Here is a 20,285-nt window from a genome sequence, read left to right as displayed (position 1 = left end):
AATACTTTATTATTTACAAAAAAAAAAAAAACGCATAACAATAATAAAATGCCAAGCGTAAAAAAAAAAAAAAAAAAGCATGTTTTTAATATAAATAAATAAATAAAAATTACTTTAAAAGAAAACCCAGAGAAATTCTATTTCCACACACCAAGTTTCCTTACTCCGCACGCTTAATGAATTTTTTTTCAGAGTCACAATTTTATCCTTTAACAAAATTACCATCTCACCCACCACCATGTCATCCACCCATCTCACAATTTCTCCATACACATCTCACTCACATAATCTGATGAGGGTGTGCACACACTCGTTTTGTGGCTTTTCGTGTTTTTTCTTCATTGATGGTGGTTCAACTGCTAACTCCACAATAGTCCACATAATCTGTATTTATTAAACTATATTGTGGGAGCCGAATAATTTTGGATCAACAGGAGCGGACCAATCCGGTCCAGAACATAACTTCTATTCGGCATTGACCCTATCCAATTTTGGGGCCGAATAAAAGAGCCGGCATTCCTGCCAGTGAAACAAGGGCCATGTAGAAGTACATGGCAAGGACTAGGAGTGGACCAGGCCCCAAGGCCCCAAGAGAATACTATAAATACAAGATCTTCAGTCCTAAAGAGGTATGTGAGAATTACTATGCTTAGCTTAGAATACAAGCCTCCTCGAATGTAGATACTAACTTGCCCGTCGGAGTGCTAATTCCGGCACCCCCAACCGGAGTGTTTATTCTTTTTCAGGTGACCAGAAGAGGATCATGAGCGTTTCCCAGGATCCTGAAGAGTATTTCTAAACCACTTACCCACATATATGTTTCTTTGGTTTTTTTTTTTAGTTTGTATGTATTATTTGTTAGTGTCTACTACATAATTTCATTGAAGTTGTTTGCTGGGGAAAATGTTTTCAATAATGGGTCATTTTTTAATCTTCCTAATTTGGGGTTAAATAAGGTTTCCATGAGATTTTGAGGAGACCCATCATGGATCTAGAAACTGGGTTTTATCATAATCGTGTTAAGGTGAGATGGGTAATTCTTTAATTTGTGTTTTTTGAGAAATGGGTTTGCTTTTAATCTGTGTTTTGGAACAAACCCATGTGTGTTTTTTGGTCAAATTGTTTTTGTTTTGTTTTTTTTGTTTTTGTTTTTGTTTTTTTTTTTTTGTTGCAGAAAGAATCTTGGAGGACAGTATTAATTTTGGCTTATCAGAGCCTTGGAGTTGTCTATGAATTTTGTCTAACGTAATCTGATGAGGGTGTACACATTTTTTATTAAATGGGTATATTTAGAATGTGGGGTGTGTGGACTGAGATGTATATTTTTAATGTGGGGTGTGTGGACTGAGATAAATACCTAAGAATCAAAATACTAATGTGTGGAGTGACAAAGGATGTACACAGAGATAATGTGGTATGTGAAAATAGAATTTTCCGAAAACACGCTTAATTTTATATATATATATTGAAAGCTTATGTCATAAATAAAATATATATACTTACAAAATGAACTTTCTATTTCAACACTATTAAATATTTTTTTTAAAAAAAGTGTATTTTTTCTATTAATTATTTAAAAATTATAATGAAAATACATTTTCTATTTCAACAGGATTTCTATTAATTACTATTTTTTTTTTTTTTAAAAAATGATGAAAACGTTCTTAGTTTTCTGTTATTTGTTTTTTTTTTTTAAATTATGATAAAAATGGATTTCATAAAATACAATTTTTGTTGAAATTTTTTTAAAAAAAATTAATGCAAAGCGTATTAGAAAATGTATTTACAAAAAACGTTTTGATGAAAACGTATTTACAAAATATTTTTGAATTAAATTTCAAAACAATCTACGTATTTATGGTTCATCTTTTTCTCAGTTTGATTTTTCAAATTCATTTGGAACTGGGTATCTGAACAAACTTCATATGTTTGAAGGAACCAATTTTCTTGTGTTAAAGAGTATCCAAACAAACTTCATATGTTTGTAATTAAGTATCCGGATAAATATATTTTGTTTAGCACTAAGTATCCCTATGAAGCAATTGAAATCGATTTTCTCGTGCTCCGCATTGAGTATTCAAAAACCAATAGACACCAGTGGATGTAGAGTGAGAAGAGATCTTCGTCGCTTGAACCCCTCTTTATCTCGGATGAACCATCTTCGTCGCTTGAAATTCTATGATCATGATGTTCCTCTGTTTATGGATAATGGAGTGTACAAAGTAGATTTGTATAGGGTCCTAGAGGTTTTAGGGTTACGATAGGTATTATTTGGAATGTCCCAATAAATAAATAAAATTTTAAATTTATAATTGGAATGATTAAAATATGGTGTCCAACTTAATTCTTGGAGTGCATTTAAGGCTTCCCAATTATTTAATTTGTAAATAAAAAAAGCCCAAAAGGGTTAATGGTCTGATGAAACCCCTCTAGTAAATTGTACTTACTAGTACAACGATAACAGTCTTAAATTTGGAACAGAATCTATGTGGGTACACACTCAATAAGCAACTGAACTACCTTACCTATTTTCTCACTTTTAAGAGAAATTATACAATTATATAAATTTGGAACAGAATCTAGGGTTCACTCTCCTTGAACATCTATTAAATTTTGAGATCTGGTCTGGAGCAGTGGAGCAAGTAAGCTCTCTACAGAAGATCTCTGCTTATTTGTTTCCTCGAGGATAAGCAATTTAGCAGCAAGACAAGCATCTGCATCTGGAAAACCAAGTGTCCATCTGCCATTTTCCTCGTGATTGGAAGTGTTCAAGTGGTGGCTTCTGGTTTTACTTTCATCGAACTTCGGATCAAACTCCCTAATCTGGAGATGCAACCATGTTGGATGCTTCTCGTCTACATTTGGCTGTTACAAAATGCAATATCAGCTAAATTATAAGATCCCAGAGACACAAATATAATAACAGGAACAGGAATATTTTTAAGTGAATGATTTTAAAGACAAAGCAATCAAATTTCATTACTTTTTTTTGATAAATAAAGAACAAACATTATTAAGAAAGCATAAAGATGATGCAAAGAACCAAGAATTACAATCAATGAAGAAATAAAGACTCAATGAAATCCAAAAAAGTAAATAAATCCGGATCCACAGTCCTTGACACCCAAACCAAATCAAACCAAATTAAGCCTTAGGTCTCATCAAACGGGGATCGGTTACATGAATCCTTCTTCTCCATTCATCTCTATCAAGGGCTACTTAGTCAAGGGACCGAGGCTGCTAACCCCTCATACGTCCATCTATTCCTCCCCAACCACACCAACCACATTAGGCATAAAGGAGCCAACAACCAAGCCCTCCGCCGCCTCTTCCCTACCCTACCCGCTCTCCAACTAGCCAACACCTCCTTTACCGTCCCCTGTTGCACCCAAACTAAATTAAACACACCAAAAACCAATCCCCATAACTGAAACGTCATTGGACAATGAAGAAGATGCGACACATATTTGCTTAGAGAAAGAATGAAATGTTCATCATTGAAGAGAGAATGAAATGTAAGAGTTTGAAGTTTGTAACAGGTTTAAACAAGAATGACCCAAATCCGTCCAGTGATATGAAATGCTAAGTACAAAAACAAGGGTCAACATCCAACAAGAATGTGATAAGTTGGGAAATAATTAACCTGATGTTCAAAATAATACTTATTTGTAGAATTTGAAATCAGCCTATTAGTGTCACTAAATCTATGGAATGTAGAATGTGTAAAGAGAAAACTGATGTTCAAAATAAATGTTATGAGCCTCAAAAAAGGCTGAAAGAAGTCCACAGCATCTAATACTCAATGCCACAACATCTCAGAAACATGCACCAACATCTATTATATGTCACAAGCAGTGGCACAGCTACTGTAAAAGCAGGTAAATTTGATGATGGTGGCTCTACAAATCTTTTTTTCCAGATGGGGACATCTATCTCTAGATCAAAGGTCATCATATTACTAGTGCCTGAAAGCGATTTCTTTTTCCCAGCATTCTAATTGACCTGAGAACTAAATAACTTCCATATGGTATACACATTGAATCTTTGTTGCAAATGACTAAACTATCTTAAGGTCCTATATCGATTAACAAACAATAATGTGTAACTGCTTTTCATTATATTAATCCATTTATCTCAACACTTTCAGCTTCCTACAATTGTAATACCAAAGGGTGTGAGGTCTTGTTCTCCACATCCTATCTCTAATTTATTTCCTATTCTAGTTTGTTTTCCTCATATAGAGCATTTGTGTCACAGATTTCCTCTGTCAGTATACCTAATCATTTTTAGGATGATCTTGCCACCACTAAGTGGAAACTTTCCATGATCGAATAGATGAAAGCACTTTATAAGGATTAGTACTTGGGAAATGACACAGTTACCTAAGGGCAAACGAAATGTGAAATATAAGTGGGTGTATACCGTGAAGCACAGGGTGGACGGTTCGATTGAGCGTTGTAAAGCTTGGCTTGCGGAAAAGGGCTTTACTCAAACCTATGGAGTTGACTATTAAGAGACATTTGCTCTGGTTGCAAAGATGAATTCAGTCAGGATACGTCTCTCTTTTGTAGCTAATTTGGATTGGCCTCTTCACCAATTTGATGTGAAGAATGCTTTTTTACATGCTGATCTAGACGAAGAGGTGTATATGGACATTCCTCCTGGCTTTGAAGATCTTCAGACAAAAGGTAAGGTGCACAAGCTTCAAAAATGATTGTATGATCTCAAACAGTCCCCAAGAGCTTGGTTTGAGAGATTTACTTAGGCAATGCTTAAAGATGGCTTCGAACAAAGTCAGACTTATCACACTTTGTTTATTAAACATTCCTCACATGGTAAGACTACAGTTTTCATTGTATATGTGGATGACATAGTACTTACAGGAGATGATGTTGAGGAAATGCCTCAATTGAAGAAATATTTGTCAAACGAGTTTGAAATAAAAGACTTGTGAAACCTGAAGCATTTCCTGGGTTATTGAGGTTGTCGGATCCAAGGACAACATTTTTGTCTATCAAAGGAAATACGTTCTTGACCTATTAAAAGAAAGTGGAATGCTTGAAAGTAAAGCTTGTAACACACTGTTAGAACCAAATCAGAAACTTAGTGATGATAATGGGGAGCTATTGTTGATAAGGGGAGATATTAGAGACTAGTGGGTAAACCCATTTATTTATATCATTCTCATCCCAACATTGTTGTTGCTGTCAGTGTGGTTAGCCAGTTCATGCATGCTCCTCACGAGGCATGCAATTATGCGAACCGTTAGGTACTTGAAATCTTCGCCTGGAAAGGATCTATATTTTTCTAAACATGATCATCTCAGGGTGGAAGCTTATATAGATGCTGATTAGGCATGATCAATAACTGCTATAAGGCCTACATCAGGATATTCTACCTTTGTTGGGGGCAATTTGATTACTTGGAGAAGTAAGAAATAGCATGTGATAGCAAGGTCTAGTGTAGAGGCAGAATTTAGAGCCATGACACACAGTGTGTGTGAACTCTTATGGATCAAATTGTTGTTGAATGATCTAGGAATTGATCAAATAGACTCCATACGACTATATTGTGACAATAAAGCTGCTATTAACATAGTTCACAATCCAATTCAACATGACCGGACGAAACATGTTGAAATTGATCGTCACTTCATTAAGGAGAAACTCACTAGTGGCACCATATGTACTCCTTTTGTGAAGTCTGGCGAACAACTTGCGGATATTCTCACCAAGGGAATAAACAATTTCATGATGCTCTTGGCAAGCTGGAAATGAGAGATATTTTTGTACTAGATTGAGGAGGAGTTTTAGAATTGTTAGCATTATATCTTTATTATTGTCTTTCCTTATCAATTGTCACTAGCTGTCACTAGCTATAGATTCTTTATTTTGCCTAAAGGCTTCTATTGTAAGTTTCAAGTCTTTAATATAAAAAGGGGTGATAACCTAATCATTACACCCTCAGTTTGATTTCTCTCTTAAACAAACATATGCCATTGAGATTAAAGCCCACAAAACTCTAAGAGCACTTCTACAATACAATACTCCTGCTCTAATTCAGTGGGCAATGTGTTCATATATTCATGAAAGGATGGCTGTATATATGTGCATGTATATCAAGATTTTATTGTTATTTTTTCTTAAAACAAAGCTCGAAAAATAATCACAGCATCAAAAGGATGCATTTCTACATCAATTCTAATATTAGGGAACAAGGCCTCAATTGAGGATTCATGAGCAGGAATTTAGCCAAGTTTCAGATCAGAAGCTAACTTAAAGCAATTTAGCCAAGTTTCAGACCAGAAGCTAACCTAAAGCAATTTTTGCACAATGTGGGAACATTAGTTTTAATTTTTTGAGCTTTTGATAGAGTCACAGTGCACATGATACTAATGAATTTACATTCAATACACACTAATATCTAAATTCAATACAATCACAGAAAATGCTTTTAAGCAGTAGAAAGCAATGTGCACCAGCTATTGGACTTACATTCAACCCAGCCAGTGGAGCCATAGCAATTACAACTCCTCGCTTGAAATGTAAGGGATGTTTCTCCAGTAGGAGAAACTTCCCAGATTTTCCTGTTGCTATGGGTATCACATAGATATCCCTTGTCCCAACTTTGGAAAATGCAATTTTACAAGGGATACCAGAGACTGCAAAAAATTTATAATTAAAACAAGCAAGAAACGTAACTTGAGATTTTGTGGAGAGTCAATAGGATTCACAGGACAGATAACCAACCTAAAGATATCTCTGAGCCAAAGCTTGCAGATGAAAGATCTGAAACATACTTTCTTCCCGAAACAGCAAAAGAACTGCTTTTCAAGTTCATCAAGGGATTTTCAAAAGGATCCCCATTGAAAACAAAGGGCTTCAAATGAAGATGTAGGACGAAAACCTAAAATGGAACTTTTATAAGAACTTCTACATCCCAAAACAGTATGGTCATATGACCAACGGCAGAAAAAAAAAATACACATGCTATGAAGCACAGACATGGACATGGACACAGACACAGTGATTTAAAAAAACTGGGGGCACGGACACCAAGGGGGACATGGCAATTTTTTTACTATTATATATGTTAAAATCCACCTACTCTCCACCTACTTCACCCACTTAAACCTACTCCACTAAACCTAACCCACTACACCACTACCACCTCACCTACTCCACTAAACCTAACCCACTACACCACTACCACCTCACCTACTCCACTAAACCTAACCCACTACACCACTACCACCTCCACTTCACCTACTCCTTACCTACTACACACTCACCCTCTTCTATATATAGGAATCATGAATCATTGTAATTTAAATCAATATATATCAATCAATAATACAATTCTCTCTATTTCTCTATACATAATTAATTCTCTCTATTTCTCTTTATACATTAAATTTCTACATGGTATCAGAGCAGGTTTAGAACCTAATATTTTCGCTTCACCGGCGGGCGGCAACATTACCTTAGCCGTCCGCCGGACCTCAACCAATTCCGCTAAAATTTTCTACACATACCTTCACTCCGCTGCCACAAATTTCACATCTACTCTCTCTCTCAATTTCTTTTACACTCTCCTGGAGTTGAAGCCGAACCGGGGGCCTCCTTCATTGGTACAGATAGATCAGATACGATCTTCGCTTCACCTCTCAAGATCTGTTACGATGTACACTTCAAGGAAGAAGATACACAAAGATCAGGATGCGGCACCCACTGAATTTGAGGAGACAGTTGCACAGACATTATTTGATTTGGAAAACTCCAACCAAGGAGACCCACGGCTCTCTCTCACTCTCGGCATCAACCTCTCTCTCTATCTCTCACAGAGCTTCATACACTTCAACCCCACCACACACACATGGATTATTATAAGCTCCCTTGGTCAAGCTTCCATCCCACTCTGTTGGGCACATGGCCACCGCTGCTGCATCTGCTTCATCATCATCCACCTCTTGAAGCAAAGCTTTTTCACCTTTGCAGCTTTTGAACATGGATTCCAAAGAGCAACAGCCAGTCTTTGTCTGGTCAAAGGACTAGCCTAAACCTCACAGCCAGTCTTTGTTCCCAACTTTTGTTTTTTTTTTTATTTATTTTATATATATATATATATCTCTATCTCTTTTTATTCTATTATCTTATTCAAACCCATTTTCCTTTTCTTCTTTTATTTCTTTATTTTTTCTTTTCATCCATTTTACACTACCAAACACTTTACACCCACTCTCTCTCCTCACTTTGCATCCACCGCCCAAACTTTTTTTTTATTCTAAAGCTTAATTGGTGCACTCCTTGTTCCCCACTTTCTTTATTTTATATATATATATATATATCTCTTTTTATTATATATTAAAAAAAAAATAATAAATAAATAAATAAAAAAAAAACATCATCTCTCCTCCGTTTGATTTCAAACTCCATTATTTTTATTTATTTTCTCCAAACCACTTTCCTTATTTCCCCCATCTTTCATTTTTTATTTCAAATATATTTTTATTATTTCTTTCTTTATTTTTCTTTCACCTTATTTTTAATCTTTTTCCAATTCCATTCATACCCATCTAGCTTTGCACACCAAACCATATTTTATTCATCTCAGGGATCAACCCCGATCACAATTTTACACCAAAAAAAAAAAAAAAAAAAAATACAAACAAACAACCACATTCACAGGTGGGATTTTTTCTTCTCTACTCTGCCGCCGGTCTTTTCTTCTTGCCTCCGTCCTGGGCGGCCCTTGCCGGTGTTGCCTCCGTGTTTCCCACTCCACTGGGCATGATCACTACTCCCTGCTCCTCCACTGCAGCATATGGCGGCCCTCCAAATCGGAACATCACGGTGGCCTTCCGTTTCAGCTCCTTGTTTTCCGCTTTTAGCACACTTATCTCTGCTCGCGCATCCTTATACATGCGTTGGAGCAGAGCCAGCTGGGAGTTTAACTGTTGCACCTCATTTGTCCTGCTCTGCAGCCGGTGCGACAAGTTTGTGACCGCAGTCATGGTTTCCACACATGACTTCAGAGTATACTGATTGGCCTCAATATCAGTTTGCACCGCCATTTTTTGCTCCACCGACCGCATCGGAAAGTTCAACGGAGCAAACACAGAGGTGTTTGGTTGAGGTTCACTGGCCACCGCACCAGTTCTCTCTCTTGTTGACTCATTGAGGTCTGGAAAGAGAGTGAGCAGACTACGGGACGAAGAGGCCATTTTCTGGGCAACCGAGTATTACATAGTGTTTCAAGATTTGCAGCTCTTAGAGACACTCTCTCAGCAAAAGGAACTATCTCTCTCAGCAACACGAAGAGTTTTTTTTAGAGTTTTTTAGCGGGTTTTCTGCCTCAGCCTCAGTCTCCGCTTCGATTTATAAAGACCTTGACAAAGAGGCAGACACGCGCATCATGAGCCGCTCGGCGCTCGCCGACAACTTGGCACGCCTTTTGATGGCACGTCTTTTTATGGATTGGGCACGCCTTTTGATGGCACGCCTTTTTATGGATTGGGCACGCCTTTTGATGGCACGCCTTTTGAAAGATTGGGCACACCTTTTGAGGGTGTGACTTTTTAGGGGTCCGACAAGACTCTGTAAACTGTCCCGACATTGATTCCGGTTAGCTCCTTTATGGGTCCGATAAGACTCTGTAAATTGTCCCGACATTAATTCCAGTTAGCTCCTTCATGGGTCCGACAAGACTCTGTAAACTGTCTCGACATTGATTCCGGTTAGTTCCTTCATGGGTCCGACAAGACTCAGTAAACTGTCCCGACATTGATTTCGGTTAGCTCCTTCATGGGTCCGACAAGACTCTGTAAACTGTCCCGACATTGATTCCGGTTAGTTTCTACAAGGGTCCAGCAAGACTCCGTAAACTGTCACAACAACTGTCACAGCATTGTCTGCTACAACGGTCCGACATGACCCCATAAACTGTCTTCTACATCGGTCTGACACCGCCATCCAGTGTCCTCTACACCGTTATGACACCACCATACAGTGTCCTCTACAACGTTATGACACCCCCATACAGTGTCCTCTACAACGTTATGACACCACCATCCAGTGTCTTCACCAATGGTCTGACACGACCATACAGTGTCACCTATCCTCTTTTATTTTTATGTATTTTCTTGTTTTGTCACTCTCTCCAAACTCAAGTTGGTTAGTTCCTATCCCCCTTGAGTTTGCGGGGGGCTGTTAAAATCCACCTACTCTCCACCTACTTCACCCACTTAAACCTACTCCACTAAACCTAACCCACTACACCACTACCACCTCACCTACTCCACTAAACCTAACCCACTACACCACTACCACCTCCACTTCACCTACTCCTTACCTACTACACACTCACCCTCTTCTATATATAGGAATCATGAATCATTGTAATTGAAATCAATATATATCAATCAATAATACAATTCTCTCTATTTCTCTATACATAATTAATTCTCTCTATTTCTCTTTATACATTAAATTTCTACAATATATATATATATATATATATATTGTATTTGCAATGTAGATTAATATTATGTTATCAAACAATCAAAATTAATAAAAACTAATATTAATTCAATGTCTATATGAAAGCCACTACATTTAAATAAATAAACAGATCATTATAAATTAATTTTATTCAAGAAATCCATAATGAATAAAATTTATTGTACAATATATAAATTTATAAAGAAAACAAATAAATAAAAATATATAATATATGTTTATTATACAGAAATAAAGTATAATCAGAAAAAGAAAAGAAAAAAGGAAGACGACCGTGCGCGCGCGCGCGAGAGAGAGAGACGAGAGGCTTACCAAGTCGAGAGGTGATGGAGATCGACTGGAGATGAAGCTCGATGGAGAGATTGATTGAATGCCTTCCTCGATGAACAGGTTCATCGTTTCTCTTCCCACTTTTTTTCTTCTCATTTAGGATTTAGGTCTCTTCTCCTCTTTCTATTTCGAATTAGGGATTTTTTTATTTTTTTTAACTTTATTAAATTTACATTTTGACCCCAAAAGATATATAAAAACTAAAAGAGGACCCCATCGTGTCCCATTGCCATGTCTCGCTGTGTCCCATACCAAAAAATAAATAAATAAATAAATAAATAAAATAAAATAAAAATAAATTAAAGGGGCACACCGGCATCTCCCCTTGTCCGACACTGCTACGGTGCCTATTTTGACGTGTCCGTGCTTCATAAGCACATATGTATATATTTGTAAATAAATATGCAAAAAAAGGTTTAGAGAAAGAATTTATATACACAAATTGCATAAAAAATAATGTTACTGGTACTTTGGAAATTAAACGGCTGTACATAAACTCAAACTAGAACCAAAAATAAAAAATAAAATCAGCAAATGTCTATTATAAAAAAGAGCAGAATTAACAGATACAGACAAAAGAAATTCATTCCATGGAAGTTAAAAGAAAGAAAAGCAAAAGAGAAGAATCAAAGAAATTGCACAAGTTCCTCAGTTCTTAATATGAAAGGAGGGGAAGATATATAACACATAACACAAGATAGAAAAAAACATCACGCTATAAATACAGTGTGGCTATGGACATTATGTATCATGAATTTTGAAAAATATATAGCGATCCAAGACATGCAATACATATTACTGTGTTTGTGTGTCTCATTGGGTTGTGTTCTATGTTGCACTTCAAGCAATATAAGTGAATTGAATTACAATATCTATATCAAATCAACGATGGGTGTGCCTCTGATATATTTATCCAGTTCAACAAGTCAATATTAATTCTCAAAAGCTAAGCGCTTATGACACTCCATTTTTAACAATTTTTGCAGGCCAGACATTATTTTGGGTAGTAACACCAGTGTACATGTTCATTTTGGTATTGCACAATCCTCTTGGAAACTTCAACCCATGTTAAACCCATCCATATCTGAGTTTCCTCGTTTAATAGCTTGGAAACATCCAAACTAAAGAATAGCATTCTTTCACTACAAATAATAATAATAATAATAATAAAATAAATTTATCCAGAGTGATATAAACCTTGACTGCATCAACCATCCTTTGCCAAGCCAGTGCAGAAGCAGTAGGACCTCCTAAAATAAGAAAAAAAAAATATTTTTTTAATTGTCTGATAAAGAGTGAGGTGCAAAACAACAATTTCCCAGTACCATGCATGCAACAAAAGCTTGAATAACACGATGAACGTAAACTAATAATTTTTAACAAAAATTTATATTACCACATGAAGTATGTTGGTGGTAAGCAAGCTCAAGTGCAAAAAAGGGATCCTTAGACTGGGAAGATTCCTCAAGAACTGCAATGTCGCAACAAAATGAAGTAATGAGTTCCATGCAGATTGTCTTATGCAGCATACAAATTTTATCTAAAAAGCAGTGGGAACGAACAACTACCACCACCTGTGTTACATGAACTCTTCTAAATGTACTACCCATGTCGGACACTCAACACAGCTAAGGGTATGGGATATTTGTCTAACATATGCAGTTGGATATTTACCTAGCTGACATTTAGTAATTCAAGTAGTTTACCATAAAGCTATGCATAGTATTATCATACTATGCATGACGTGCTCTATGGCACCTTGTGATCATCCTTTACCTTGGAAAATAGAAGAAGTATACTAAAAATACACACATATCTCGCCATGCCCTTGTGTCCTGGACATGGGAATTAGATGAATCAAACACTTGTACACATATTTGCACCTGATACCCCTAATCGAGTCCATGTAACATTAACATAGACCACCACAAAAGAAATCCCTTCAGGTTCTAACCCCACCCACCACCCTCAAAAGAGGGCATGCTACCACCTTCCAAACAGCTATTTCAGAACATCAATGAAGTTGAATAAAATAGCATATACCTCTTTTACAGTTTGCCCATTCATTTCTCAAAGTATCTGGCATGTAATCAAACCAGCATCCATCAAGTTCTTTCCGAAGACATTCACAAGACTGCTCATACGACGTCTGTCAATGGGAACTAGGAAAAAGTAGAACTTTAGATGAAGGTCAACTTTCTTAAAAATAATGTTTCCGGGAAAGGTAGTTTTGTCTTTCATTATTTGGGAACATAAATAAATTCCAGTACAGATAAGATGTACAATGCTTCTTGTCATTTCTGTGGTTCATGATACTCCACAATGTCTTTTAAGGCTAACTGCTTTAAGCTACTCACTGCTGAAAATGCAAGAGCTAAATTAGCCATATCAAAGCATCGGAAGTGATTAGATAAGCATAGATTCTGATTTTCCTTTTGTAGGATAAGCAAGTAGAGGAGTTAGTGATCATGCAGATTCCATAGGAAATCAGGAAATGCATGCTCTGTTCAACAAAAATCACACAACAAATTTGATTATTGTTCAATAATAAGTGAGAACACTTCAACTTTCTTGTCATCACAACCACACCGTTGAAATTAAGATAAAATAGTACCCATATGATGTCGAAGCATCAAGATGAAATTATATGCTACGCTAATGGTTCAATCTGAAGCATAACTGCTATCTGCTGAGGATGTGGCTACCTGCTAACAATGAATTAAAGGGTTCAATGTACATGAGAGTCAACCAAAGACCCTCCTAGTTTTGATGGTACATCAGGTCTTGAAATATTCTTGAAATGGTTTGATGATTAGGAAGATTGTTTTGTTGGGTTCTGTCACCATTGCATTACCCCCTCACTAGGTTGAAATTATAGTGTTTTGCCAAACAATATTGGAGGGGAATCTAGAGAAGCCTACATTACTTAGAAAAGCAACCGCACCACATAGGCTGAAATGAATAAAAAATTGAAAGATATGTATTTGCCAGCTTTTTATAGGCAACAAATGCTTAACCAATGCATCAATCTTCAACAACATTATTATAGTGTCTTAGATTAGTTTGTTGAATTCAAGTACTCTTAAAATTATCTGACACTAATGACGATCGATACACTATTATCAGTCAGCTTATAATTTCGGATTGAGACTAGAAATTTGTAAGGAGATAATACTAAGGAGTGTGGCAAAAAAATAAATAAATGAAAAAATGCAAACCAGCCAATCCATACTGGCCCAGACCGACCAAACCCATGTGGTTTGAAAGGTGAGTAGTGTTAAAATCCACTCACTACACCACTACCACCTCACCTACTCCACTAAACCTAACCCACTACACCACTACCACCTCACCTACTCCACTAAACCTAACCCACTACACCACTACCACCTCCACTTCACCTACTCCTTACCTACTACACACTCACCCTCTTCTATATATAGGAATCATGAATCATTGTAATAAATAGATCAATATACAATCAATCAATAATACAATTCTCTATTTCTCTTTATACATTAAATTTCTTCATGGTATCAGAGCCATAAGATTTAGGCCCGTATTTTGTTTTTTCACCGGCGGGCAGCCGGCCGGCAACCTTGCCTTCGCTGCCCGCTGGCGGCGCCGCACCTGCGCTGAAGGTTGCCCAATTTAGGCGGAAAGTTTGCTCGGTATTTGGCATTGTAGTACCATTAAAACTCTGCAGAACTTTCTCTCTTCTTCACTCCCAGTTTTCCTCTGCGCTACTCCACACCCCCACCCATTTCATATTTGCCCTTATCCACCGCCACAGTTAACAAATCATCTGATTCAAGCTACTTCTTCTTCATAATCTGCTTCTTTATTGTGCACCTTGTTCCAGGTGATAATACTGTAGATGGCAGCATCATCAGCTTGCCTAGTGGGAAGTGGTTTATCTACCCATAGTACTAAACCAAGTTTGGGCAAAGAGATCTATGGCAGGCGCCTTTTTTCTTCCTCTAGCCTTCTGTCATTGGGTAAGTTATTAAAAAGAAATTATGTAACAGCATCTCTGGACCAAAGGCACCATGAAGGAAGAAGAGGTTTTTTGAAGTTGTTACTCGGAAATGCAGGACTTAGTGTACCTGCCTTACTTGGTGGTGGGAATGCATATGCTGATGACCAAGGGTTTTCTTCCTCCAGGATGTCTTATTCTAGGTTCTTGGAGTACTTGGACAAGGACAGAGTGAAAAAGGTAGATTTATTTGAGAATGGAACCATAGCTATTGTTGAGGTTGTTTCTCCAGAATTGGGGAATCGGGTGCAACGAGTTTGGGTCCAACTCCCTGGACTCAGCCAGGAGCTCCTTCAGAAGTTCAGGGAGAAGAACATTGACTTTGCTGCGCACAATGCTCAAGAGGACTCAGGTTCTCTATTGTTCAACTTAATTGGAAATTTGGCCTTCCCACCAATCTTAATTGGGGGTCTGTTCCTTCTCTCAAGGCGGTCATCTCGAGGAATAGGAGGTCCTGGTGGACCTGGATTTCCTTTTGCCTTTGGCCAGTCAAAAGCCAAGTTTCAGATGGAACCTAATACTGGAGTGACATTTGATGATGTTGCTGGTGGAGATGAAGCAAAGCAAGATTTCATGGAGGTGGTGGAGTTTCTGAAGAAGCCTGAGAGGTTCACCGCAGTTGGGGCTCGTATCCCTAAAGGAGTGCTTCTTGTTAGTCCTCCACTTTACACCTCACATGCCTTCTCTCTGTCTAAACAATAATTTTTCACCACCCAACTTTCTTTTTATTTTCTTTTCTTTTCTTTTATTTTATCACCCACTCACTTCTTATGATGAAAACACAATGGACCCAACTTCATGCCAGCCACATGGGCCTGTCCCTCCGCCAATGCTCTCATCCTTTTCCTTTTTTCATATATATATTTATTTCGCCAACCAATACCACTTTTTTTAATTCCTTAATTTATTTTAATAACATGAGTGGCCTCTCTTTTCCACCATCTCCCTCTTTTTCTACACAATATTTTTGTACCACCGCCCACTCCATGATTTCCATATTAATATTATTATTATTATTATTATTATTATTATTATTATTATTATTATTTTCACAAAAAAAAAAAAAAAAAAAATCATTCCAGTTGATTTTTCTGCCTTACCACACCTACCATTCGAGTTTTCCAAACACACTTATTTTATTCATGTCAGGATCAACCCCGATCATAATTTTACACGAAAAAAAAAAAAAAAAAAAAAAAACCACCATAACACACCCAACACCCACAGTGGGATTTTTCTTCTCTACTCTGCTGCAGGTCTCTTCTTCTTGCCTCCGTCCTGGGCGGCCCTTGACGGTGTTGCCTCCGTGTTTCCCACTCCACTGGGCACGATCACTCCACCCTGCTCCTCCACTACAGCATATGGCGGACCTCCAAATCGGAACATAACGGTGGCCTTCCGCTTCAGCTCCTTATTTTCTACCTTTAGCACACTTATCTCTGCTCGCGCATCCTTATACATGCGTTGGAGCAGAGCCAGCTGGGCATTTAACTGCTGCACCTCATTTGTCCTGCTCTGCAGCCGGTGCGACAAGTTTGTGACCGCAGTCATGGTTTCCACACATGACTTCAAAGTATACTGATTGGCCTCCACATCCGACTGCACTGCCATTCTTTGCTCCACAGACCGCATCGGAAAGTTCAACGGAGCAAACTCCGGGGCGCTTGGTTGAGGTTCCAGTGCCACCGCACCAGTTATCTCTCTTGTTGACTCGTTGAGGTCGGCAAAGAGAGTGAGCAGACCACGGGACGAAGAGGCCACATTCTGGGTAGCTGAACGGGAAGACGAGGCCATGTTATGGGTTGCTGAGTGTTTCAGAGAATGGTTGGTTACAGAATGGCAACAGAGTGTTCCAGAATCTCTTTCTCAGAAACGGAAGAGTTTTTTCAAAGGATTTTCGGCGGTTTCAGACTGGTTTGCACAGCCTCCGCCTCAACCTTGGTTAAATAGTCGAGGCAGACACGCGCATCATGCGCTTCTCGGCGCTCGCCGACAACATGGGCGCTCCTTTTGATAGGCACGCCTTTTGATGGCACGCCTTTTTATGGATTGGGCACGCCTTTTGATGGCACGCCTTTTTTGACAGATTGGGCACACCTTTTGAGGGCTCACTATATATATCCATATATATATATATTTGGGCAGCCTATATACACCATCATACAGTGTATTTTTTAAGGGTCCGACAAGACTCTGTAAACTGTCCCGACATTGATTCCGGTTAGCTCCTTCAAGGGTCCGACAAGACTCTGTAAACTGTCCCGACATTGATTCCGGTTAGCTCCTTCATAGGTCCGACAAGACTCTGTAAACTGTCCCGATATTGATTTCGGTTAGTTTCTACAAGGGTCTAGCAAGACTCCGTAAACTGTCTCAACAACTGTCAGAACATTGTCTGCTACAACGGTCCGACATGACCCCATAAACTATCTTCTACATCGGTCTGACACCGCCATCCAGTGTCCTCTACACCGTTATGACACCACCATACAGTGTCCTCTACAACGTTATGACACCCCCATACAGTGTCCTCTACAACGTTATGACACCACCATCCAGTGTCTTCACCAATGGTCTGACACGACCATACAGTGTCTCCTATCCTTTTTTATTTTTATGTATTTTCTTGTTTTGTTACTATCTCCAAACTCAAGTTGGTTAGTTCCTATCCCCCTTGAGTTTGCGGGGGGCTGTTAAAATCCACTCACTACACCACTACCACCTCACCTACTCCACTAAACCTAACCCACTACACCACTACCACCTCCACTTCACCTACTCCTTACCTACTACACACTCACCCTCTTCTATATATAGGAATCATGAATCATTGTAATAAATAGATCAATATACAATCAATCAATAATACAATTCTCTATTTCTCTTTATACATTAAATTTCTTCAAGTAGGTTGGGTTGAGTGGGGAGGGTTAGTTGGTAAAAATTGGCGGCTCAGCTAATATGTGGTTTGAAAAATGTCTACCCGCCTACAAACCAACCCAACCTACTTATATGTACACACAAATCACCTTGCACTATCCCACAAACAAACCCTCACCAACCTTAATACCATTCATAAGAAGACACCTACCCTATGACACCCCGAAGAATGCCACGTACTATAATTATATCATCATCCATCTTTGAATACCTTAGGTTAAAATAACTATTCTATTGACTGTTTCATATCACAAGGCATCCTAATTTAATTACCTTCCAATACTCTAGAGATAAAAATATGAATTGTTAGGATAACAACTTAGGAGATGAATACATTAGCTAGAAAACTTAGGAATGTCTATGCTTGATAGAGAACCTAAGGAGCCTAGGAGAATTTGAACATGCCCAAGAGATTTAGTAAGTATTGAAGAGTTAGGGAGCTCTTTTTTGAACTTGAGTATGGAACATTTAGACAATTCAAGAAACTCTAAGTGAGGAGCTTAATGATCTTAATTTAATGAGTACCTTGCTAGCAATTAAGTGGGATTAGCAAAGGTTAAGTAGGATTAGCTAAAGCCTAAGTAGGATTAATTAAAACTAAGCTTGATTAATTAAGCTAATCAAGTAATCAGTGAAACACTTAAGCTAATTAGTCATCCTACATCGAATAAAAGAAAAACAAAAGAGAAGAATTGAGAAAGATGGAGAAGAATTGAGAGGGAGCTTGAGTTCTTGAGTTCTTGAGTTCTTGAGAGAGGAGGGAAAAAGGAAGCAGTTCAAAGAAAAACAAATCCTATGTTAGGAAGATTAGGAGAAATTCACAAAAAGGTAAGAAATTCAACCCTCTTTCTTATGTTATTGATTTGATCTAGCTGGAAAATCACTTGGGATGAGTTTAGAAGGATCTAAGTTGGAGTTTCGATGGAAGTTTTGGAAAAAGGAAATTAAGACTGAAGATTTCTAAGAAAAACTATGTTTTGATTTGTTTTCACCTTGAATTCATAGTGTATAAATGCTTTTCTACAAAACACACAACATCTATTTTCAATTTGAAGTCTTTAAACATCATGCTTTGAAGGATTGAAACAAAGGAAATGAAGAAGGGTTTGAAAAGAAACTAAGTTGAGAAGTTCTTGAATTAAAACATGTTTTTGGTTAGATTAACCTTGAAATCATGCATTCAAATGAGTTTTCAAGGATCATACATCATTTATTTATGTTTTGGTACATCAAACATCAAGTTTTGAGGCTTTAGAATGAAGAAAAATGAGTTAGAACACCAAGAACATGCACCAGCCCAGAATTCTGCTTGATGGGCACACAAGCGGCCACCATCGACCGCACGAGCACGCAGAGTCGAATCTTCCCTAACTTGAGCCACCGCTCCTGCGGCCAACCTTGAGTTGTGCATTGCCTTGTTCTCCGCTCGTGCGGCTAGACTTCAGCGCACATGTGGCCAGTCAGGGCATTTTTCTGTTTTGAGTCTTTTTCGTTTCTTTTGACCTACTAGACTTCCTCAAGCATGTCTTAGGCCTAAAACAAAATTAAACACATATAGAAACCGACTTAAAACACGGCTGATTAGAGTAGAGTTAGTTTAAGTTACCTTGCTTTCATTTCATCAATGTTTGGATGTTTATTCATGTAGGTTATGTCTTCGGAAGTCTTCCCCTTTCCTAAGAGCCATTGGTGAGTAATATTATTGTGAAGTTATGTTTGAAAACTAGTTTTGGAAGCTCAACAGTATAACATGATTTATAAAATTCCTATTTTGATTTTGAATGAATGAATATCCTGTATTTTGTTTAAACCTATCAATGGCATCCTTAGATAGTCCTAACCATTGGGGGGTAGTCTAAATGCACCATGCCCATATTCGAGCTCCATCGCCACCGAAATGTGGATTGTCTAATTCGTACCCAAGTCGAATATTCTATTAAGAGATTCTAATAGATGTACCGTGTTATCATGTTTTGATTATGAAATATTCTAATGAGAAATGTTCAAATGCTTTTGGAAATGTGATATGATATTATGCTTTGCAAATGAGATTGGAATTCATTCATTTACCACTTTACTATAATATTATTCACTGGGCAATGGCTCATCCCTCAACTCCTATATGTATGTAGGTGCAAGAGAAGCATCAAGAAGTTAGCTCCGTGAAGTTCATGTTTATATGCTAGAGTCAAGGGAGTTGTAATTGGCCTTGTACATATTGTATTCCTACTAAAAGATTATGTAATCAAGAATGATGTATGTTTCATTTCATATAGCTAAGCATTACTCTGAATGGATATTTTATTAAATTTAATTGACTCAACTAAAGCAACTAAAAGGCTTCTGCAACTTAAAATGAGATTTGCCCCAATTATCATAAGAGCCCAACTTTATTTTTGTTCAGTTAGGCCTTTGGTAGTTAGGGACTACTGGCCAGTCACTACACCATCCTGTTTGGGGCG

At 37.7% G+C, this 20,285-nt stretch overlaps 1 protein-coding gene across 8 annotated transcripts in view; it reads right to left on the bottom strand.

Moving 5' to 3' along the window:
• Positions 1-2,329: 2,329 nt before the first annotated feature.
• The window catches only part of LOC114317039 (protein TRANSPARENT TESTA 9), a 64,988-nt gene continuing 47,032 nt past the window's right edge, over positions 2,330-20,285 (bottom strand). For 6 of the 8 annotated variants that reach the window (XM_028263728.2, XM_028263729.2, XM_028263730.2 and 3 more), the window contains 6 exons: positions 12,891-12,996; positions 12,244-12,318; positions 12,045-12,097; positions 6,750-6,906; positions 6,495-6,661; positions 2,330-2,865 (listed from right to left, as the gene is read on the bottom strand). In XM_028263728.2, coding sequence (XP_028119529.2) covers positions 2,587-2,865; positions 6,495-6,661; positions 6,750-6,906; positions 12,045-12,097; positions 12,244-12,318; positions 12,891-12,996 — 837 coding nt within the window. In that variant the 3' untranslated portion in view covers positions 2,330-2,586. The remainder of the gene's footprint in view (positions 2,866-6,494; positions 6,662-6,749; positions 6,907-12,044; positions 12,098-12,243; positions 12,319-12,890; positions 12,997-20,285) is intronic. The other 2 variants (XM_028263731.2, XM_082892048.1) reach the window with 1 other exon arrangement.

Source organism: Camellia sinensis, chromosome 10 (assembly GCF_055761805.1).
Source record: "Camellia sinensis isolate YWXY chromosome 10, ASM5576180v1, whole genome shotgun sequence".
In the NCBI taxonomy this organism is placed as follows: Eukaryota; Viridiplantae; Streptophyta; class Magnoliopsida; order Ericales; family Theaceae; genus Camellia; species Camellia sinensis.
Note: the sequence above shows the minus strand (reverse complement) of the source record. Positions and strands in the feature narration are given on the sequence as shown.